Raw genomic sequence first — 23,977 nt, 5'->3', positions numbered from 1 at the left:
GCTTTGGATAGGTGGGGTAAGAAAGTGTATACTTCTTCCACTCTAGCCATGAGGGCATTGAATTGTCAGTTTCACATGCTAAAATATCAGAATTATCTCCTTTCACAATTGAAATCTAAGGTGGATGCTTTGGCGGAAGGTATTGAGTGTAAAGAATTGCTGGATTTGGTTCATGTGTCTGAACAAGTGGGTAAGCATTCTTTGCAGTGTGGTTTTGATGCTGTTCAGGCCTCCTCGAGGGTGGCTGCTACTAGTTCTGTTCTTCGCAGACATGCCTGGTTGAAGGATCAGAATTTAGCTGAGCATGTTAAGACCAGGATTTTGGATGCTCCTTTACAGTCTGATGTGTTGTTTGGACCGCCTGTGGAAGCAGTCTTAAAGAAAATGGAAGACAAAGCTAAGTCTATGCAGACTGTTAAAGATTTTTTGCAGGTGCAGGCTCCAAGTTTAGTAGAAATTGGCCTGCTAAGGGGTGGACATATCCTGCTTATGGTTCCCAGTCTAGGGGTAGGTCTAGACGTGGTAGGGCAGGGCTCAAGGTTCATTTAGGCCTAGATCAGAGAGTTCACCTGCTCCGACTTCTGGTGAGGGCAGGGTCAGTCCTTTCGTAAGCAGACCCAATGACCTGCCTTTTCAGCTGCCAGTGGATTCTCGCCTGGCAGCTCCTTTGGGAGGAAGATTGTCTCTTTTCAAAGAAAATTGGGATTTAATCACTCAAGACAGATGGGTGCTGGATATCATTCATCACGGTTACAGATTTTATTTCCACACAATGCCCCTTTCAAAGGCATGCCAGATGTTCCTCCTCCACAAAGAAAAGAGGCTCACAAGCAAGTTTCTCAGTTACTCCAGATAGGGGCCATTCAGCCAGTCCCTGTATCAGAAAGGGGCTTGGATTTTATTCTCGCCTGTTCCTAGTACCAAAGAAGGGGAACACGTGGAGACCAATTTTGGATTTATCTATCCTCAACACTTATCTGGACATTCCCAAGTTCAAGATGTTGACGTTACAGCAACTGTTACCTCTGCTGGGCAAGGATCACTGGATGGTAACTTTGGATCTCAAGGAAGCTTACCTTCATGTGCCTATAAGGCTAAGTTGCAGAAAGTATCTGCGGTTTCGAACTGGAGATTTTCATTATCAGTTCTCTGCATTGCCCTTTGGCTTATCTACTGCCCAGAGTATTCACAAAGGTTCTGGCTCCAGTGATAGCTTACTTCAGGCTTCAAGGCATTCAAATCTATCCTTACTTGGACGACTGCCTGATTCTGGCTCAAGAAAAGGAAGACCTTCTACAGCATCTGGAATATGTCATAGCAGTGCTAAGATGCCTAGGGTATTCTGTGAACGAAATAAAGTCCAGTCTAGTACCCTCTCAAGACATGTGCTTTCTGGGTGTGAGACTGAATACAGCAGCCCAGATGGCCTTTTTAACCCCGGACAAACAAAAGAGTCTGTCACTTTACTTCCATCAACTATCTCATCAGTCCGTGCTGACTGCAAGGACAGTCCTTCAAGCATTAGGGTTCATGGCATCTTGTATTCTGGTGCTTCCCAATGCCAAACTGCATATGAGGAAGCTGCAATGGTATCTCAAAGATGTATGGACACAGCACTGCCAAGATTTGGACACTGTCATTCAAATAATACCTTGCCTTCAAAAGGAATTCTTGTGGTGGGCTCAGGAATGTCACCTAAACAAGGGACTCTCTGTGACCCGGCCAGAGGCGAGTCAGATTTTAACGACAGATGCCTCGGACACTGCTTGGGGAGCTCATCTAAATGGAAAGTGGATACAAGACAAGTGGCCTGCCAGACTACAGCATCTACATATCAACATGAAGGAGATGTTAGCAGTCCAGTTTGCATTGATGGCTTTCAAGGAGTTACTTCTTCCAGGGCAGGTGTTGATTCTAACAGACAACACAACTGTCATGTGGTACATCAACAAGCAAGGGGAACACATTCTTATCCTCTATGCAGGCAAGCAATGATTTTATGGGAGACTGCTAAGCCTGCAACTAACTCTTCAGGCAAGGTTTCTGCCAGGAGCACAGAACTCCCTAGCAGATGTATTAAGCAGACAAATCATGGATCCCCACGAGTGGAAACTGGATCTTCATGTATTTCAGAAATTGACAGTGTCATGGGGAACTCCAGACATAGATCTGTTCGCTTCTCCACTAAACCACCAGCTGCCAAAGTATTGCACAAAGGGGTTTCATCACACAGCTTGGAAAGTGGATGCTCTGTCTTTCAGTTGGAAAAACCTTCATGTCTATGCCTTTCCACCTCTGCCTCTTCTTCCAAAGGTATTATTAAAGGTCAGACAAGACAGGCCAAGGATGATTTTGATAGCTCCAGATTGGCCTCGCAACACTGGTACCCACTTCTACGGAGTCTTGTAAAGAAGCCTCCATGGCCTTTACCTCTGATTCCTCATCTGTTATCTCAGAAGGACGGTCATCTGCTCAATGTCAAGCTTCAATCTCTTCATCTCACAGCTTGGCATATTCTGTGTTGAAGCACAGCAGGTCTCAGCTTCCTCAACAAGTTTTAAATGTGATTATGGAAGCTAGAAGGCCTAGTACTAGGAGAGTGTACGAGAAAAATGGAAGAGATTTTTATTTTGGAGTACAGCAAAGAATTTGGAGATTTCAGAGCCTAATTTGAGTGTGGCTCTTCAATATCTTACTGAATTATTGGACAAAGGTTTGTCCTTCTCTTCCATAAAGATTCATGCTGCAGCAATTTCAGCTCACTATGATTGTGACCCACCTTTGTTTTCGCATCCTTTGTTCAAGCAGTTTCTTAGAGGGCAAAGAATATAAGACCCCACGTAGAGCTCCTACTCCTGCTTGGGATCTCAATTTTGTGTTGGAAAAACTTACTCTACAACCTTTTGAGCCTGCAGCTACTGCTGAATTGAAATATTTGTCATGGAAGACTGCTTTTCTGTTGGCTATTACTTCTGCAAGAAGGGTGTCTGAGTTGCAGGCCCTTATGGCAGTAGAGCCCTTTTGATTTTCCATAAGGACAGGGTATCATTACGCACTAATCCTTCCTTTATGCCTAAGGTGGTTTCTAGTGTGGCTTTAAACCAAACTATTCATTTGCCTACGCTTTTGCAGATCCTCAAAATAAAGGGGAAAAGATTTTGCACACTTTAGATGTACACAGGCAATTGCTATTATTTGAGCAGTACTAAGAATTTTAGGCAGTCTCAGCAGTTACTTGTTTCTTTTGCTTTGGGTTCACAGGGCAAGCCTGTGTCAAAACAAACTATTTCTAGGTGGATTGGCTTTTGCATTGCATTTTGTTATTCCCATCATGGCAAAGAGGTTCCAGCTGGGATTAGGCCTCATTCCACTAGGGCTACTGCCACTTCAACAGCATTTCTAAGGGGTGGCAACTAAGGATATTCTGGAAGCAGCTACTTGGAGTTCAGTGCATACTTTCTCTAGGCATTATCACCTGCCTATATACTCTAAGACTAGGGCTGGTTTTGCCACAGCTGTTTTACAAGGCATGTTGTCAGCTCCTGCTACTTTATAATTTGCCAGCCTCCCTTACCTCTGCTTTGGGATTCTACCCAATAGTCAGGACTGCAGCAATGGAAGACGAAGAACATAGTACAGTTTTGTACCTACCATAAATGTAGATGTTCGAGGATTCCATTGCTGCAGTCCAATTTACCCTCCCTCCTTCCCCTCTGTGTTTCGGGGTGGTTGTGTAGGTGAGTTTACATGCTTATATTTTATATATATATGTATATATTGTTGTATATATTATACATGTTTTTGGTGCAGGTTGTTTTGGGGATTTGTCTTTTTGGGTCTTCTGACATCTGGGGCAAGAAAAGACTGAGGATATGACGTCGGTCATGCGCATTAGTACCCTGACGTACTGACGTCAGTCTAATGCGCCCTGACCGACGTCAGCCTTATACTCTGGTATTCGGGCCGACTGGGACGCGGACTATACCCAATAGTCAGGACTGCAGCAATGGAATCCTCGAACATCTACATTTATGGTAGGTACAAAACTGTACTTTCCACATGCTTAAATACCAACAATATGTAATGTCTCTGCTAAATCAGAAAATTAGTACAGTTTCAGAACATCCTGACTATAAGGAAATGCAGGAATTATTGCATGCAGATGAACAAGTGGTAAAACATACTTTGCAATGTGGTTTTGATTCATTAGAGGCTTCTTGTAGAACAGGAGTTACAGGGTCTGTGATTCGAAGGCATGCTTGGTTAAAAGAACAAGCTTTACCTGATCATGTTAAGGCTAAATTATTGTATGCTCCTTTACAGCAGGATTTTCTATTTGGTGTTAAGGCAGAAGAGGCATTAAAGAAAATGGAGGATAAGGCAAAATCTATGCAAACAGTGAAGGATTTCTTACAGGTACAGCCACCTCGATTTAGTAGAAATTGGCCTTCAAAAAATTGGTCCTTTCCAGTGTCAGACAGACCACAGAGAGGCAGATACAGACGCCCAAGAGGTAGATCTCAGCCCCAAGGCTCTTACAGACAATGACAGTGGGCTGCTACAACCCCAAAAGGAGGTGAAGACAAGTGACAACCTTACAGGAAACAGTCCCAATGACTTCCCCCTTCAAATGCCAAACTCTTTCCTTTTGGCAGCTCCCTTAGGGGGAAAACTAGCACTTTTTTCTCAAAATTGGCATATAATCACCCAAGACAAATGGGTTCTGAACATTGTGTCTCAAGGTTACAGGTTCCACTTTCACACTCTACCAAGGCTAAAAGGAATGCCAAACCTGCCACAAAATTAATGGGCAGAGGCACAAAAACAAATTACAGCCCTCATGGACATGAGATCTATCCAAAAAGTGCCACAACAGGAACAGGGACAAGGATTTTACTCAAGACTTTTCTTGGTTCCCAGAAAGGACAAAGCCTGGAGACCCATACTACACCTTTCTACTCTAAATACTTACCTGGATGTTCCGAAATTCAAAATGTTGACACTACAGCAGCTTCTTCCCATGCTGGGCAAGAAGGCTTGGCTTGTTACTTTGGAACTCAGAGGCATACCTGCATGTCCCTATCAGACAAAATTGCAGAAGATACCTTAGATTCATAGCTGGTTCAATGCATTACCAATTCTCTGCACTGCCCTTTGGCTTGTCTACTGCACCCAGGGTCTTCACAAAGTGCCTTCCATCAGTAATTGCATTTTGCAGTCAACAAGGAATTCAAATATATCCATACCTAGACGACTGCCTTATTCAAGCAGAGATCAAGGACATTCTTTTAAAGCATCTGGCCTTTGTAAAAAGGTTGCTAATTTGCTTAGGGTACACAGTAAATGAAAAAAAAAAATTAAAACTACTGCCCTCACAAGAGATAATATTCCTGGGTGCCAGCTTAAATACAATGGCCCAGATGGCTTACCTCATGCCAGACAAGCAAGGACAACTGACTCAGTACTTTCAATTGATGGCAACAAAAACCCAACTCCCTGCAAGAAAAATTCTGCAGGCCTTGGGATTTATGGCATCTTGCATACTTCTAATTCCATATGCCAGACTGCATATGAGGAAATTACAATGGTACCTAAAAAGTGTTTGGATTCAACACTGCCACAGTTTGGAAGCAGTAATACCTCTAATTCCCTGCCTACAACAGGAGTTTCGATGGTGGACACAGGCATGTCACCTCAACAAGGGACAGCCTTTCACTCTACCCACAGCCAGGCAGACACTAACAACAGATGCTTCGGATTACGCCTGGGGAGCACACATGGCAGGAAAATGTATTCAGGGCAAGTGGACCGCAAACCAAATGCATCTTCACATCAATCAAAAAGAGATGTTGGCTGTACAAAATGCCCTGACAGCTTTCAAGGACCTTCTGCATCCAGGACAACTTTTATTAAAGACAGACAACACCACAGTTATGTGGTACATAAACAAGCAAGGGGGCACTCATTCTTATCCCCTATGCGGACAAGCCATGACCTTGTGGAACACAGCTCTAACCTATCTAGTTCATCTGCAGGCACAGTTCCTGCCAGGAGAGGAAAATACGCTGGCAGACGACTTAAGCAGAAACATCATGTATCCTCACGAGTGGAAATTAAATCCACAAGTATTCAGCATGATAACGCAGAAATGGGGATGCCCAGACATAGATCTTTTTGCCACCCCAAAGAATTGCCAACTACAAAAATACTGCACAAGGACTTATCACACACAAGCATGGAAAGTGGATGCTCTCTCGTTCATCTGGAAAAGCCTAAAAGTTTATGCCTTCCCACCACTGCCTCTCCTTTCAAAAGTACTCCTAAAAGCCAGACAAGAGAAACCACACCAGCACTGGTACCCAATCTTAAAGAACTTAGCTCAAGGTCCACCATGGATTTTACCTCAAACTCCGCACATTCTGACTCAACAAGACAATCAGATCTTGCACAGTCAGCTCAAAACTTTAAACCTGGCTGCATGGCAGATTCATTAGTCAAACAGACAACACCACTCTCTAAAGCTGTTATAGATGTTATTTTGGAGGCCAGGAGGCCTAGCACCTTTCAGAAAAGTGGAAGAGATTCTGTGCCTGGAACCAGGCTCGAAGCTTTGACCCTCTTGTCCCAAATATTCCTCAGATACTACAATACTTGACTGAGATGCTGGACAAAGGAGTATCCTTTTCATCCATTAAGATCCACACTTCTGCCATCTCAGCTCATTACAACACAGATCTTCCTATTTTCTCTCATCCATTGCTAAAACAATACCTCAGAGGGGCTAAAAACATAAGACCACCTCGGAGAGCACCAACACCAACTTGGGACGTCAATTTTGTCTTGGAAAAACTAACTTTACCTCCTTTTGAGCCAGCCAGTTCAGCAGAATTAAAATGTATATCATGGAAAACTGCTCTGCTTCTGGCAATAACCTCAGCAAGAAGAGTCTCAGAGTTACAGGCACTAATGGCAGTGGAGCCTTTTATCATTTTTCACCAAGACAGGGCTTCTTTAAGAACAAACCCTTCATTTATGCCTAAGGTGGTATCCAGTGTGGCTCTTAACCAAACTATTCATTTGCCAACTTTTTATCCAAATCCCCAGAATAAAGGGGAGAGACTTCTGCATTCCTTGGACATACACAGGCAATTACATTTCTATTTAGACAAAACAAAAGCTTTCAGAAAAACTGAGCAATTGTTTGTAGCTTATGCTGCAGGATCACAGGGAAAGGCTATTTCAAAGCAGACCACTTCTAAGTGGATAGGACACTGTATTCGGTTCTGCTACACACAGTATGGGAAACCTGTACCTACTAACATTAGACCACATTCCACCAGGGCACAACCACTTCAACTGCCTACCTTAGAGGAGTACCTACCAAAGATATCTTGGAGGCTGCAACTTGGAGTTCAGTGCACACCTTTACCAAGCATCATCACTTGCCTCTTTATTCTAGATCCAGAGCTGGCTTTGCCACTGCAGTGCTGCAGGGCCTCATAGCCACCCCATATCCTCTATAGAACCAGCCACCCTAACTCAGCTTTGGGATTCAACCCCAAGTGTTAATGGCTGCAGCAGTGAAACACGAACATAGTACAGTTTTGTACCTATCATAAATGTAGATGTTTGAGTGTCTTCACTGCTGCAGTCCAGGTTACCCACCCGCCATCCCCTCTTTCTTAGCTGGGACTTATCTATACCTTTCAACCCTATACTACCCATGTGGTGTATTTGCTGATAACTGAAGGTTTTGTTGTTTACCTTTTTTGCATATTTTATTACCATTATGTATTGCCTACCTGTTTGGGGGCACCTGACCTCTGGGGCAAGAAAAACTGAAGAAAATGGTGGCTGCACCTAATATACTCCTGGTGCACTGACGTCAGGGAAGAAGCAACAGCAACCGACGCCGGACCAAGACTTTGGAACTCTGGCCGACTGCGGGACCGCCTGACGGCAGGATAACCCAAGTGTAATGACTGCAGCAGTGAAAACACTCTAACATCTACATTTATGGTAGGTATAAAGCTGTACTTTTATGCCTTTCCTCCTCTGCCTCTGCTCTCCAAGGTACTACTAAAGATCAAATAGGACAAGCCAAGGACGATTTTAATTGCACCAGACTGGCCTCGCCAACACTGGTACCCACTCTTGCGCAGTGTGTGGCTCAATGGCACCTGCCTCAGGCTCCTTCCCTGTTGTCTCAGCAGGAGAACATGATTCTGCACCCTCAGCTGCAAACCCTGTACCTAGCAGCCTGGCTAATTACCTAATTTCTCCTTTACCTTCCCTCAGTAAATCAGTGATGGATATCATTTTAGAGACAAGGAGGCCTAGTACAAGAAAATGTTATGCCGCAAAATAGAAAAGATTCTGTGCTTGGAACCAGTCTCAAGGGATGAGCGCAGCAGTGCCCAATTTACCTCAGATTCTACAATACTTAACTGAGTTGCTTCATAAGGGCTTGTCCTTTTCTTCCCTCAAAATTCATGCCTCAGCCATTTCAACTCATTATAGCACAGAGCCTCCCCTCTTCTCTCACCCACTGCTCAAGCAGTTGCTCAGAGGGGCCAAAAATCTAAGGCCACCCAGGAGAGCTTCAACTCCAGCCTGGGATCTTAACTTTGTCTTGAAGAAGCTCACTCTTCCTCCCTTCGAGCCAGCTGCTACTGCTGATTTAAAATGTCTTTCCTGGAAAATCGCTTTCCTTTTGGCAAGCACTTCTGCAAGAAGGGTATCTGAATTACAGGCCCTTATGGCAGTGGAACCTTTCATCATCTTTCATGCGGACAGGGTGTCCCTCAGAATCGGTCCCTCCTTCATGCCCAAGGTAGTATCCAGTGTTGCTCTTAATCAGTCCATTCATTTGCCTTTTTTCCCAACCCACAGAACAAGGGGAATGGATACTGCACTCTTTAGATGTGTTCAGACAGCTTAGATTCTACTTGGACAGGACTAAACCTCAAAGGAAATCTGTACAACTACTGGTGGCATTTGCTGCAGGGACAGAGGGGAAAGCTATTTCAAAACAAACCATTTCAAAGTGGATAGGCCACTGCATTCATTTCTGCTATAAGCACCATGGAAAGCCTATCCCACAGGGCATTCAGGCCCCATTCAACCAGGGCTGCATCTACCGCTACAGCCTTTCTCAGGGGAGTCCCTACTAGGGACATCTTAAAAGCTGCTACCTGGAGTTCTGTACATACTTTCACCAAGCATTACCATTTGCCAATTTTCTTTAAATCCAGGGATGGTTTTGCCACTGCAGTCTTGCAGGGCCTTATAACTGGTCTTAATTCCATTTAAATTCCTCCTCCCAACCTTAGCTTTGGGAATCTACCCAAATGTAATAACTGCAACAGTAAAACACGAAGAACAAAGTACAGTTGTGTACACTTAACGTAAATGTAGATGTTCAAGTGTATTCACTGTTGCAGTCCTGGTTACCCTCCCTCCCTCCAGCCCCCTTTTCTTCTTTTGGCTATACATCTGCTCTGTTGCTATGCTCTAAAAGCTTTTTGGTATATTTGCTTTTCTGTTGGAGGTATATCCTTGTATTTATGGATTTAATTGTTTCCTATTAGCGGGGCACCTGACATCTGGGGCAAGAAAAACTGATGTAATGGCATATGTTGCATGTTTTATACCCCTGACGACCTGACGTCATGGAAGAAGGGACAGCAACCGACGCACGACCCAAGACTTTGTTATTCAGGCCGACTGAGGGCTACTGCAAAGCAGATAACCCAAATGTAATGACCAACAGTGAATACACTCGAACATGTACATTTATGGTAAGTGTACACAACTGTACTTTTTCCTGATAGTCCGCTAATCCCTAGGAAGGCAGATAGGACTTGTACAGTTTCTCACTCTTTTAAAGTTTTGTAAACGTTTTCCAAACATGATCAGCAGCTGTAGCTTTAGTTGATCTTTGAGCTGCTAAAAACTTCCTACCGTACTCTTTCTGATAAGGATGGGGAGATATAAGTATAAGGAAATGTGTATGTGTCTGCAACTTTGACTTTCAGAATTTTGAATCATCATGTTCTTATGTTAAGGTTTGACCTAATTGTGAAAGTATGGTTAATGTTTTGTTTGCAGTTCCTTCTTTTGAGGAAAAATCTGCTTTAAAAATTTCTTGTATTATTCATGTCACTGCTGATTTGTATAAAGTATGTGTATATCACATAGCTGATAGTTGACTATGGCCACTGGTACTGTTTTGATGAGGTTTGCGTGGCTGCATTCTCAGAACCTCCATGATGATAAAAATGAGGTTTTAAATTCTTCTTTGGGTAGAGATTTTGATGTTCATGTTTCACTGTTGCAGTCATAACATTTGGGTATATCCTACCAGGGGTAGCCCTTAGTCGGCCTGAATACCAGAAGCTTAGTATTTCTGCATCGGTTGCTGTCATTCCAGGACTGACGTCAGGTCATCAGTGGTATAAAATCAGGCAGCCGACGCCATTACATCAGTCTTTCTTGCCGAGGAGCCTGAAGCAGAAGCAGTTCGCACGAGTGCCGGTCGGCCGCTACCTGAGTTTTCTTTTCCAAATTGAAGTTGAAGTCTTCTAAAGCTAAGTACCCCATTGGGGATCCTTTTTTCTTGCTCTAACCGATATCAGAAAAAGTTAACAATTGTGTAGCCTGTGGAAAACAAATACCACACCGAGACTTCATTCTTACTGAGTCACCTGTTTAGGCCCAGACCATGATGTCCCCCGCTGTCACTTTTGTGCTTTGTTCAACACCAGACCTATAAGTCATCATGCCCTTATTGTAGCTAGATATTTTTGCTCTGTCCTCGAATTCCGATATGGCTTCAGTAAGCCATCCGACTACCGATCTTCCGAAAAAAGTAAGGATAAAGACGTGGACAGACCCCACAGGTCTAAAACTGCCGACGATGCTTCCATTAAGCTAGTTGTCAGTTCTCCGGTCCACAGCAAGACGCGTTTGCAGCCCCTGATGTCTGCTTCTGTGGATTTGCAGGCCGCTACAGAGAACCTTTCGGAGTCCGGTATGCCACAAGACTCTTCTTCGACTAAGGATCCTGTGGATGTCTCTACCTTGGAAGGGGTCCGGAGCCGCTGAGGAGGCACCAGCTTCCGAGGAAGTACTTAGCAGTACTGATACTCGACACAAACCAACGACTTCTTTTGCATCTTCATTTAAAAAAAAAAAAAAAAAAAAACTACCGAGTTTCTAAGGCCCAGGGTACAAACCACACCTAAAACAAAACGACCCAAGCTCAGGCACCTGTTTCCTTGCTTCAGACCCCAATGCTTGAAATGGCAGAAGACCTTACAGTGCTTATTAAGGGAAGCCAGGCTACCCCTTCCAAAAGAAAGAGACTTGTCCCCAGTAGTTTTATCTGAACAGGAGTCCGATGACTCAGCTGCATCTGAATATGAAGATATGCAACCCATGTCTGCTTATGAGGATTCTGATGCAGAGGAATCCATCACTTCAGTCTCTCCTCCAGAGGATTTTTAATTTGGTGAAACTCTACATACTTTTAAGGGAGCATTTCCAGTGGGAATATCAGGACTATCCTCAGTCCAAAAAGAGACTTGGGAATTCTTAGATTTACCACAGCACAGACCTTTAGCCATTCTTCCTGTCCTGGATGTTGTGGATGATGTCTTTATGGAATCCAGTTTAACTCCTGACACCCTCCCACCTGCTCCCAGGATACCTGACAGGTGTTTAACCCATCCCCTTGGACAGGGATTCCCGAGCTTTAGACAGACGAGGAAAAAAAAAAGTATACACCTCTGCAACTCTTGCCATTAGAGCACTTTGTCAGTTCCACATGCTGAAATACCAGCAACATGCAATGGAACTCCTTAAACAAAAAATATCTACTTTTCCAGCTTGTGCAGAAAATGAAAAATTACAGGGGCTTGTGCGTTTTGCAAGCCAAGTTACTAAACACCCCTTGCAATGTAGCTTTGATGCCCTAGAAGCATCCTGCAGGGCTGCAGTCACAGGTTCTGTACTTGGTAGGCATGCTTGGCTTAAGGAACAGACCTTCCCAGACCATGTCAAATCAAAGCTATTGGACGCACCATTGAACAAAGACAATTTGTTTGACACCAAGGCAGAAGACGTCTTAAAAAAGATTTTAGAAAAAGCTAAATCTATGCAGACTGTTAGACTTCTTGCAGGTCCATCCTCCGAGGTTCAGTAGGCATTGCCCCTCCAAACACTGGTCCTTTCCTGCCCTCTCAAGGCCAGCTCAGACAAGACCCAGATGAAGCAGATTCCCCAGACAACAGTCCCAAGGAATGCAGAGATCTAAGCAATGGAGTTCCTCAACTTCACAAACAGGGAGTGCTAAGTCACCCCCTTGTGGAAAGAACGCACAATGACTTTAATACTCTGCCCCTTACCTCTGCCGACCTGCTTGTGCCCCTAGGAGGAAAACACTCCTCCCATGCAAAAAACTGGGCCTCCATCACCAACGACCGATGGGTCCTCAACATAGTGTCCCACAGATACAGATTTTATTTCCACACTCTGCCAACCCCAAAAGGGTTCCCAGATCTTCCTCCAAATCTGTGGGCAGAGGCCCAAATCCAAGTCCATTCCCTGCTGTCCATGAGAACAATATAGCCTGTTCCTGCAGACCAGGTAGGCCAAGGTTTCTATTCCAGGCTTTTCCTGGTACCCAAAAATGAGGGCACCTGGCGGCCAATTATCGATCTATCAATTCTAAACACCTTCCTGGTGGTACCAAAATTCAAAATGCTCACCCTTCAGCAGCTTCTTCCTATGCTATTCAAGGATGCTTGGTTAGCCACCTTAGACCTAAAAGAGGCCTAGCTACACATCCCAGTCGGGGATTCCTGCAGGAAATATCTACGTTTCAGGGCAGGATCTATGCACTTTCAGTTCTCTGCACTTCCCCTTTGGCTTATCCACTGCTCCCAGAGTTTTCACAAAATGCCTGGCTCCAGCCATTGCTTTTTGCAGACAAAGAAATATTCAAATTTATCCCTACTTAGACAACTGCCTGATTTAGGCAAACAGTCAGGAAAAGCTGCTACAGCACCTGACCTTTGCAAAGGACCTAGTGACCTCCCTGGGGTATACTATAAACGAAAAGAAATCCAAACTAGTCCTCACTCAAAAAATTGTATTCCTGGGAGCAAGCCTTGGACACAGCATCCCAGATGGCATTCCTTACTCCGGAAATACAAGCCTATCTGACAGGCTACTTCTCTCAACTAGCCACCAGAACCCAGGTATCCGCAAGGAAAATCCTGCAACCTCTAGGGTTCATGGCATCTTGCATTCTACTCATTCCATATGCCAGACTGCTTATGAGGAAACTTCAGTGGTACCTAAAACGCCTTTGGTGTCAACAATGTCAGGACCTGGAAACTATCATATCTATGATACCCTGTGTAAGTAAAGATTTTCTTTCGTGGGCAGCAACATGCAACCACAACAAGGGCCTTCCCTTTTCACAACCCCACGCTACTCAGACCCTAAACACAGACACATCAGATTATGCCTGGGGTGCACACCCGAACGGCAGGTGCATTCAGGGCCATTGGAGCCCAAATCAAGTACATCTGCACATCAACCAAAAAGAGATGCTAGCTGTTCAGCATGCTCTGACAGCTTTCAGACCCCTATTCTCCCCAGGGCCTCGATTAGACAACACCACAGTGATGTGGTACATCAACAAGTAGGGAGGAACTCACTCTTATCCCCTCTGCAGGCTAGCCATGACCCTTTGGCACATGGCTTCAGCCATGCAAATTCATCTGCTAGCACAATTCCTGCCAGGCTCCCAAAACACTCTGGCAGACAACTTAAGCAGAAACCTCCTAGACCCATGAGTGGCAGCTAGACCACAGCACCTTCAACTTTGTAACCTAGAAATGGGGCACCCCGAAGATAGACCTCTTTGCTTCCCACAACAATCACCAGCTCAGCAAATTCTACACCAGGGAACCTCACAGCAAGGCCTGGAAAGTGGATGCCCTATCCTTCCAATGGGTAAACCGCTAGATCTGTGCATTTCCCCCTCTACCTCTACTTATAAGGGTACTACTCAAAATAAGTGAGAAAAATCCAAGAGCAATCTTGATTGCTCCAGACTGGCCACGCCTGCACTGGTACCCATTGCTGCGCAGTCTGTCACGCCTGCCTCCATGGCACCTACCTCGGATCCCAACTCTCCTGACCCAGCAGAATGGAGAATTCATGCATCCACAATTGCAGACCCTGAACCTGTCAGCCTGGCTTATTCCTGACCTCTCCTGCAGTTGCCAGCCTAAGCAGGCAAGTCCTGGCTGTTATATGTGAGGCCAGACGCCCCAGTCCTAGAAAATCCTGTGCTGACAAATGGAAAAGGTATTCCACCTGGATCCAGGTTAAAGGAGCTGAAACAGCACAGCCCTCCCTACCTCTCATCCTGGATTACCTAACAGACCTACTATCCTTCTCATCTATTAAAATTCATGCCTCTGCCATCTCTGCTCATCACAGCACAGAACCACCTCTCTTTTCTCATCCTCTCATCAAACAATTCCTAAGAGGGGCTAACAATTTAAGGCCACCCAGAAGAGCTCCTACCCCAGCTTGGAACCTTAAGTTTGTGTTGGAAAAGCTCACACTAGCCCCTTTTGAGCCTGCAGCTTCAGCAGAGTTAAAATTCCTCTCTTGGAAAACAGCCCCACTTCTGGCCATCACTTCAGCTAGAAAAGTTTCAGAGCTACAAGCACTCATGGCGGTAGAGCCCTTCATCATTTTTCATGCTGACAGGCTCTCCCTCAGGACTAACCCAACTTTCATGCCTAAAGTGGTGTCCAGTGTGGCTCTCAGCCAATCTGTTCATTTGCCCACCTTTTTCCCTAACCCTCAAAACAAGGGGGAAAGGATTTTGCATTCTCTAGATGTGCACAGACAGCTCATATTCTACCTGGATAGGACTAAATCTTTTAGGAAAACTGACCAATTGCTAGTCAGCTTTGCAGCAGGGGCAGAGGGCAAGGCCATATCCAAACAAACCATCTCCAAATGGATACCACACTGTATCCATTTCTGCTACAAATACCATGGGAAACCGCCCCCTAAGGGGGTCAGGATACATTCTACCAGGGCAACCTCCACCTCAGCAGCTTTTCTCAGAGGGTTCCTTACTAGGGACATACTGGAGGCTGCAACATTGAGTTCTGTTCATACCTTCACCATGCATTACCACCTGCTTATCTTCTCCAAATCCAGGCCAGGTTTGCATCCGCAGTCTTGCAGGGCATCCTAGCCAACCCCAAGTCTTCTTGACTGCATCCACCCTTTTCTTCAGCTTTGTGAATCAACCCAAGTGTAACGACTGCAACAGTGAAACACTAAGAACATAGTACAGTTGTGTACACTTGCCATAAATGTAGATGTTTGAGTGCATTCACTGTTGCAGTCCTGGTTTCTCACTCTCCATCCCCCTTGTCTCTCTCTCTTCCTCACTCCTTACAGGGATTTTTGGTATTTACTTTCTACTGGTGGTGGTGGTCCACCATAACCTAGCTCCCTATTTGGGGGCTCCTGACATTTGGGGCAAGAAAAACTGATGTAATGGCGTTGGCTGCCTGCTTTTATACCACTGACAACCTGACATCAGTCCTGGACGACAACAACCAACGCAGAAATACTAAGCCTCTGGTATTCGGGCCGACTGAGGGCTACCCTGGAAGGATAATCCAAGTGTGATGACTGCAACAGTGTATACGCTCTAACATCTGCATTTATGGTAAGTGTGCACAGCTGTACTTTTTTAATAGGTTTTTTTAATGGGGCAATTTGATTGAATAATTATTTTAATTAAAGTGAAGCTGTGATCAGTATATATTAAAAAGGGCTGGGTTTTGTAACAATTTGTTCTAAAGAAGTCCCTTACTGAGGGAAGAAAGCTCTTAACCTTGATTTTATTACAATAAATTCATTTTGGACCTTCCTGACTGATGTTGTCATTCACCTTGGAGTCTGGTGTTAACAGTTTTTTTGATGTTCTTCATTCCACATTGCTGCAGTCCTAACTATTGGGGTAGTCCGCTGTCCAGTCGGCCCGAATACCAAAGTATATGGCTGACGTCGGTCAGGGCGCATTAGACTGACGTCAGTACGTCAGGGTACTAATGCGCATGACCGACGTCATATCCTCAGTCTTTTTTGCCGCATGGTCCGATGCAGAAGCAGTTTTGCGAGTGCAGGTTGGCGTTCTGAAATTTTCTGAAGTCGGAGTTTCAGACCGAATCAAAGTTGGCTAAGTACCCCGTTGGGGAACATTTTGGTTTTTCTTGCCTCAGTATTTAACCGGATGTCAGAAAAAGTGAATAACTGTATTTCTTGTGGGAAACAGATACCTCATAGGGATTACCATACCTTGTGTATACCTTGTTTAGGGCCTGAGCACGACGTTGTTGGATGCCGCTCTTGTGCTAGATTTAACAAACGCACTATTAAGAGAAGGTTAGACTGTGCCAGGTTAGTGTTTGGGAAGCGTTGCAATTATAAAATGCCGCCGGATGCTCCGACGCCCGCTTCGCCCAAAAACGCAAGGACAAAACAGCGAAGCCTAGGGTTGATGAACCGGCAGTCCCGGACGCCGGTTCTTTAGAAGGCTCAGTGGAGCCAGAGGTTTTGCCAGGAGTTTCTTTGGAGTCTCAGGCAGAGACTTTACTGTTACAGGATGTGCCTTCTCAGGAGGTAGGCCAGGCTGAGGGGGCTTCTCAGGTAACTGTTCTTCCCTCTCTTCCCAAGGTAGTTAGAGCCTCTCCTTCTGTTTCCAAAACTTCTTTGAGAGGTAGGCCAAGTTTAGCTTCAGTGTCTCCTAGCACTTCAGGTTCTGTGCCTAAGAAACATATGCTTAAAATGGCAGAAGATTTGATTACTATGATTAGAGGTTCTATGCCCTCCTGATAAGAGGCCTAGGGTGGAACCTGAGTTTGAGAGTTTTGAACAGTGTTCAGAGGCTTCTGAGTCTTCTGCGGAAGACTTGCAGGAGTATCCTCCTTATTCTGATTCTGATGTGGATGATTCCACTCCTACAGCTTCTCCTCCTGAGGATTTCTCATTTTCAGAGACTCTGCATTCCATGAGGGAGCACTTTAAATGGGAAGGCCAAGATTACTCTGATTCCAGGAAAAGGCTTAGGGAATTCTTGTTTTACCCCAGCATAGGCCCTTAGCTATACCTCCTGTGTTGAATGTGGTGGAAGATGTTTTGCAGAGGCTTCCCTGAACCCTGATTCTTTGCCTCCTGCTCCTGTTAAACCTGATAGGTACTATAGGGTGCCTGAAGCTCATAAGTATCTTTTTAAGAGTCCTAGGGCAGACCCGAAACTGTTTCTCAGGGACCTAAAGGTGTTAAGGCCTCTGTTGTTAAAAACCCTGTTCCCACTGATAAAGAGGCAAGGGCTTTGGATAGATGGGGAAAGAAAGTGTATACTTCTTCCACTTTAGCCATGAGGGCGTTGAATTGTCAGTTTCACATGCTAAAATATCAAAATTATCTCCTTTCACAATTGAAATCTAAGGTGGATGCTTTGGCGGAAGGTATTGAGTGTAAAGAGTTGCTGGATTTAGTTCATGTGTCTGAACAAGTGGGTAAGCATTCTTTGCAATGTGGTTTTGATGCTGTACAGGCCTCCTCGAGGGTGGCTGCCACTAGTTCTGTTCTTCGCAGGCATGCCTGGTTGAGGGATCAGAATTTAGCTGAGCATGTTAAGACAAGGATTTTGGATGCTCCTTTACAGTCTGATGTGTTGTTTGGTTCGCCTGTGGAAGCAGTTTTAAAGAAAATGGAGGACAAAGCTAAGTCTATGCAAACTGTTAAAGATTTTTTGCAGGTGCAGCCACCGAAGTTTAGTAGAAATTGGCCTACTAAGGGATGGACATATCCTGCTTATGATTCCCAGTCTAGGGGTAGGTCTAGACGTGGTAGGGGCAGAGCTCAAGGTTCTTTTAGGCCTAGAACAGGAAGTTCACCTGCTCAGACTTCTGGTGAGGGCAGGGGTCAGTCCTTTCGTAAACAGACCCAATGACCTGCCTTTTCAGCTGCCAGTAGATTCTCGCCTGGCAGCTCCTTTGGGAGGAAGACTGTCTCTTTTCAAAGAAAATTGGGATTTAATTACTCAAGACAGATGGGTGTTGGATATCATTCACCACGGTTACAGGTTTTATTTCCATACATTGCCTCCTTTCAAAGGCATGCCAGACGTTCCTCCTCCACAAAGGAAAGAGGCTCACAAGCAAATTTCTCTGTTACTCCAAATAGGGGCCATTCAGCCAGTCCCTGTATCAGAAAGGGGCCTAGGATTTTATTCTCGCCTGTTCCTAGTACCTAAGAAGGGGAACACGTGGAGACCAATTTTGGATTTATCTATCCTCAACACTTATCTGGACATTCCCAAGTTCAAGATGTTGACGTTACAACAGCTTTTACCTCTGCTGGGCAAAGATCACTGGATGGTAACTTTAGATCTCAAGGAAGCTTACCTTCATGTGCCTATAAGACTAAGTTGCAGGAAGTATCTGCGTTTCGAGCTGGAAATTCTCATTATCAGTTCTCTGCATTGCCCTTTGGCTTATCTACTGCCCAGAGTATTCACAAAGGTTCTGGCTCCAGTGATAGCTTACTTCAGGCTAAAAGGAATTCAAATCTATCCTTACTTGGACGACTGCCTGATTCTGGCTCAAGAAAAGGAAGACCTTCTACAGCATCTGGAATATGTTATAGCAGTGCTAAGATGCCTAGGGTATTCTGTGAACGAAATAAAGTCCAGTCTAGTACCCTCTCAAGACATGTGCTTTCTGGGTGTGAGACTGAATACAGCAGCCCAGATGGCCTTTTTAACCCCGGACAAACAAAAGAGTCTATCCCTTTACTTCCATCAACTATCTCATCAGTCCGTGCTGACTGCAAGGACAGTCCTTCAAGCATTAGGGTTCATGGCATCTTGTATTCTGGTGCTTCCCAATGCCAAACTGCATATGAGGAAGCTGCAATGGTATCTCAAAAATGTATGGACACAGCACTGCCAGGATTTGGACACTGTCATTCAAATAATACCTTGCCTTCAAAAAGAATTTTTGTGGTGGGCTCAGGAATGTCACCTAAACAAGGGACTCTCTGTGACCCGGCCAGAGGCGAGTCAGATTTTAACGACAGATGCCTCGGACATTGCTTGGGGAGCTCATCTAAATGGAAAGTGGATACAAGACAAGTGGCCTGCCAGACTACAGCATCTACATATCAACATGAAGGAGATGTTAGCAGTCCAGTTTGCATTAATGGCTTTCAAGGAGTTACTTCTTCCAGGGCAGGTGTTGATTCTAACAGACAACACAACTGTCATGTGGTACATCAACAAACAAGGGGAACACATTCTTATCCTCTATGCAGGCAAGCAATGATTTTATGGGAGACTGCGCTCAGCTTGCAACTAACTCTTCAGGCAAGGTTTCTGCCGAGCACAGAACTCCTTAGCAGATGTGTTAAGCAGACAAATCATGGATCCCCACGAGTGGAAACTGGATCTTCATGTATTTCAGAAATTGACAGTGTCATGGGGAACTCCAGACATAGATCTGTTCGCTTCTCCACTAAACCACCAGCTGCCAAAGTTTTGCACAAAGGGGTTTCATCACACAGCTTGGAAAGTGGATGCTCTTTCTTTCAGTTGGAAAAATCTTCATGTGTATGCCTTTCCACCTCTGCCTCTTCTTCCAAAGGTGCTCTTAAAGGTCAGACAAGACAAGCCAAGGATGATTTTAATAGCTCCAGATTGGCCTCGGCAACACTGGTACCCACTACTAAGGAGTCTGGTAAGGAAGCCTCCATGGCCTTTACCTTTGATTCCACATCTGTTATCTCAGAAGGACGGTCATCTGCTCAATGTCAAGCTTCACTCTCTTCATCTAACAGCCTGGCATATTCTGTGTTGAAACACAGCAGGTCTCAACTTCCTCAACAAGTTTTAAATGTGATTATGGAAGCTAGAAGACCTAGTACAAGGAAAGTGTACGCAGAAAAATGGAAGAGATTTTTATTTTGGAGTACAGCAAAGAATTTGGAGGTTTCTGAGCCTAATTTGAGTGTGGCTCTTCAATATCTTACTGAGTTATTGGACAAAGGTTTGTCCTTCTCTTCCATTAAGATTCATGCTGCAGCAATTTCAGCTCACTATGATTGTGACCCACCATTGTTTTCGCATCCTTTGTTCAAGCAGTTTCTTAGAGGGGCAAAGAATATAAGACCCCACGTAGAGCTCCTACTCCTGCTTGGGATCTCAATTTTGTGTTGGAAAAACTTACTCTACAACCTTTTGAGCCTGCGGCTACTGCTGAATTGAAATACTTGTCATGGAAGACTGCTTTTCTGTTGGCTATTACTTCTGCAAGAAGGGTGTCTGAGTTGCAGGCCCTTATGGCAGTAGAGCCCTTTTGATTTTCCATAAGGATAGGGTATCATTACGCACTAATCCTTCCTTTATGCCTAAGGTGGTTTCTAGTGTGGCTTTAAACCAAACTATTCATTTGCCTACTTTTTATGCAGACCCCAAAATAAAGGGGAAAAGATTTTGCACACTTTAGATGTACACAGGCAATTGCGTTATTATTTAAGCAGGACTAAGGATTTTAGGCAGTCTCAGCAGTTGTTTGTTTCTTTTGCTTTGAGTTCGCAGGGCAAGCCTGTGTCAAAACAAACTATTTCTAGGTGGATTGGGTTTTGCATTGCATTTTGTTATTCCCATCATGGCAAGGAGATTCCAGCTGGGATTAGGCCTCATTCCACTAGGGCTACTGCCACTTCAACAGCATTTCTAAGGGGTGGCAACTAAGGATATTTTGGAGGCAGCTACTTGGAGTTCAGTGCATACTTTCTCTAAGCATTATCACCTTCCTCTCTACTCTAAGTCTAGGGCTGGTTTTGCCACAGCTATTTTGCAAGGCATGTTGTCAGCTCCTGCTTCTTTATGATTTGCCAGCCTCCCTTACCTCTGCTTTGGGATTCTACCCAATAGTTAGGACTGCAGCAATGTGGAATGAAGAACATAGTACAGTTTTGTACCTACCATAAATGTAGATGTTCGAGGATACACATTGCTGCAGTCCAATTTCCCCTCCCTCCTTCCCCTCTGTGTTTAGGGGTGGTTGTGTAGGTGAGGTTATATGCTGATAATTTTGTATATATTGTACATATTTTTGGTGCAGGTATATTGGGCCTTGTCTTTTTAGGGTCTTCTGACATCTGGGGCAAGAAAAGACTGAGGATATGACGTCGGTCATGCGCATTAGTACCCTGACGTACTGACGTCAGTCTAATGCGCCCTGACCGACGTCAGCCATATACTTTGGTATTCGGGCAGACTGGACAGCGGACTACCCCAATAGTTAGGACTGCAGCAATGTGGATCCTCGAACATCTACATTTATGGTAGGTACAAAACTGTTCTTTTTTGTGGCTACCTTACGGTGTCTGTTTTTGTATGTTCTGCTACTGTTTGGCATGTTGTAGCTGATCTTTGGTTGTTGCACTTGCTCAACTTGTTGCTGTTTTCTGTTTTAAATCTGCATTTTGTTTAATGTGCTTTTTTTGTCTCCATTAAGTTGTGCAAGTTTTCATTTTATAAGTTGTGCAAGTTTTCATTTTATATTCTGGCTTGCCTGAATGATAATTTCTTGTTTTTTATGAATGCGAGTGTATGTATTTGCATTTTAAAAAGAAACCTGACAACAAAAAGTTGTGAGCATTTTTAAATATGAAGTAATTTTTTGCCTGCAGATGGACCTTGGCTGACTGGGTCATAAATTTTACTTTTATGGAGTGGAGCTGTGTATTAAGTTTTTGGAGCTACCCACACATTTTTATAGTGCTCATATAAATTAAATGGTAATGTATTTTTAAAATTTTAATGCAAAAAAACATTGTTATTGTCCACAGGTGAATTTTTTGGCATTTGTGGAAGTTCTGAAGCTCTTGGATTATGGTACCCCGAGAAAGCTGCATTTCTTCAGCCTGACCGTAATGATTGGTAAGTGCCATGTGTTTTCTGAACAAAAATCACATCTCTAGTCTGGTGTCATTTGAGATCTCTGTGATTTGATCAGTTGCCTTTAATTCTAATCCTGTAAACTGTGTTTGATTGGCATCAATATGTAGACCATTTTTTCTCATTGTTGAGGTCCATGATGTCTGCAGTAAAGTTCTACTGATAAGTATGCCTGTGGAAGACTGGTTCATCCTAAAGAGAATGAATTGTAGAGTCTGTTTAGAGCACAAGAAGCTCATGGCCTTAGAATAACAGAGAACACTCCACAAGCAGCCAAATTCAAAAGAAGCCTTAAAGTTGAGGTACAAAAGTGCTGTTAAGATGGAATAGTGAAAAATAATAAATCTGTAGTACAAGAATAGGCACAAATGGAGTGTAGTTATTGCCCCAGCTAGTCCAGGAAGATGTTAGGATGCTGGATCTGGTGAGGCATTGCCTTTTCTGCCGCCAGACCCATACCCTGTTTCTTCTGAGTCTGCATCTGTCCTGACAACTTTAGAGGCAGCCTGTCGGATTTTCTACCACATGATTTACAAGCCTCAGCTGAAACTTACAAAATGTCCAGACCAGATGCTGGTTCCTAGGCACTTGAAGAGGAAATCTTTCTTAAAAAGGTTTTGACTGTACCACCTAAAATTTGTGTATCAGTTTTACTACCATATTTATATAAGAAACCCTGGAGTTCTTTCTGGCTTTGCAAGTGCGGAAGAAGGTTCCTTCATCTGGAGAAGTATTATTATCTATTAGGTTGAGTCTGATGCCAAAGACTTGGATCAGTTCTACCAATGACTGCATTTGCCACTTTGAAGAATGTGACTTCATGACACAGAATTATCTTTCAAATGGCTCAGCTTTCCGGATCTGGAGTAAGCCTTTTATAGAAAAAGAGGGAGTTCCCTTCTTCATTGAATTCCTGAGAATAAGATTTGGGTGATCATACCACCCTTACCTTGTGACATTGATGAGAACAATTTGTCCTCAGACTTATTGCTAGATGATGGATACTTCCTTCACTGAAATCTGAAACATAATAAAGGAGAACTTTAAATGGGCTGTAGGGTGATTGGAGTGCAACATGAGAATTATTTGGTAGATTTATAAATGTACCACAGTGTGTGCATGACCATTTACATACTGTGGTACGCTTCTTCAGTAAGCACCCTTATTTTAGTGCTGCACTAACCTGGCCTCACGGCTGTGCAGAGTGCTAATGAGTCATTGGGGGACATATGCTTATTACTCATGTGCTCTCTCATTGAAACTGCCCCCAGGAAGCCACCTAGACAGTTGAGCGATTCAAGAAAGTGCTCAGCCATATAGATTAGCACAGCCATCCCCACCTTAATGCAGTAGTGAACATGGCCAACCAGGCTTACTGTAAAAGTGCTGTAAGCTGCACCACTGTCATAACTGTGATTGGGGGGGGGGGGCACCAGACACTAGGGAGAAGTGCCGTACCAGAACCACCATTACTTTGGGGACTGGGGGGCTGGAGGGGGGTTACACATGGTACATTGCCATAGCCATACCACTATGTATGTTATTAAGGGGATCTAGGGCTTGGGGGAACCACTGGACACCAGGAAATATTCCTTAAGGTGCCCTAAGCCACATGTGTTCCTGCAGGGATTGAGGGGCAGGTGAACCAGCAGACACCAGAGCTTGCACTTTAATGCTGTAATGGCGCTAATGTTAGTACAGGGATCAGGAGGTGGGAAGAACCACTACACCACCAAAGCTGACTCTTTAAAGTGCCTTAATGGTACTTGCATCATAACTGGGATCAAAGGGTGGGGGATACACTAGATCACGAGGTCCAACTCCTGTAAAGTGCTGTAACAGCACTGGAATATTGCATGGGGGGGTCCACAGGAAGCTAGGGATGGGTATTGGGACTTG

At 44.3% G+C, this 23,977-nt stretch overlaps 1 protein-coding gene across 1 annotated transcript in view; it reads left to right on the top strand.

Moving 5' to 3' along the window:
- Positions 1-23,977, top strand: part of GPCPD1 (glycerophosphocholine phosphodiesterase 1) — a 1,148,488-nt gene that overhangs the window by 240,061 nt on the left and 884,450 nt on the right. The window contains exon 3 of the mRNA XM_044056397.1: positions 21,970-22,060. Coding sequence (XP_043912332.1) covers positions 21,970-22,060 — 91 coding nt within the window. The remainder of the gene's footprint in view (positions 1-21,969; positions 22,061-23,977) is intronic.

This window comes from Protopterus annectens, chromosome 1.part2 (assembly GCF_019279795.1).
Source record: "Protopterus annectens isolate FY-2018-M chromosome 1.part2, PAN1.0, whole genome shotgun sequence".
Taxonomy (NCBI): domain Eukaryota; kingdom Metazoa; phylum Chordata; order Ceratodontiformes; family Protopteridae; genus Protopterus; species Protopterus annectens.
Note: the sequence above shows the minus strand (reverse complement) of the source record. Positions and strands in the feature narration are given on the sequence as shown.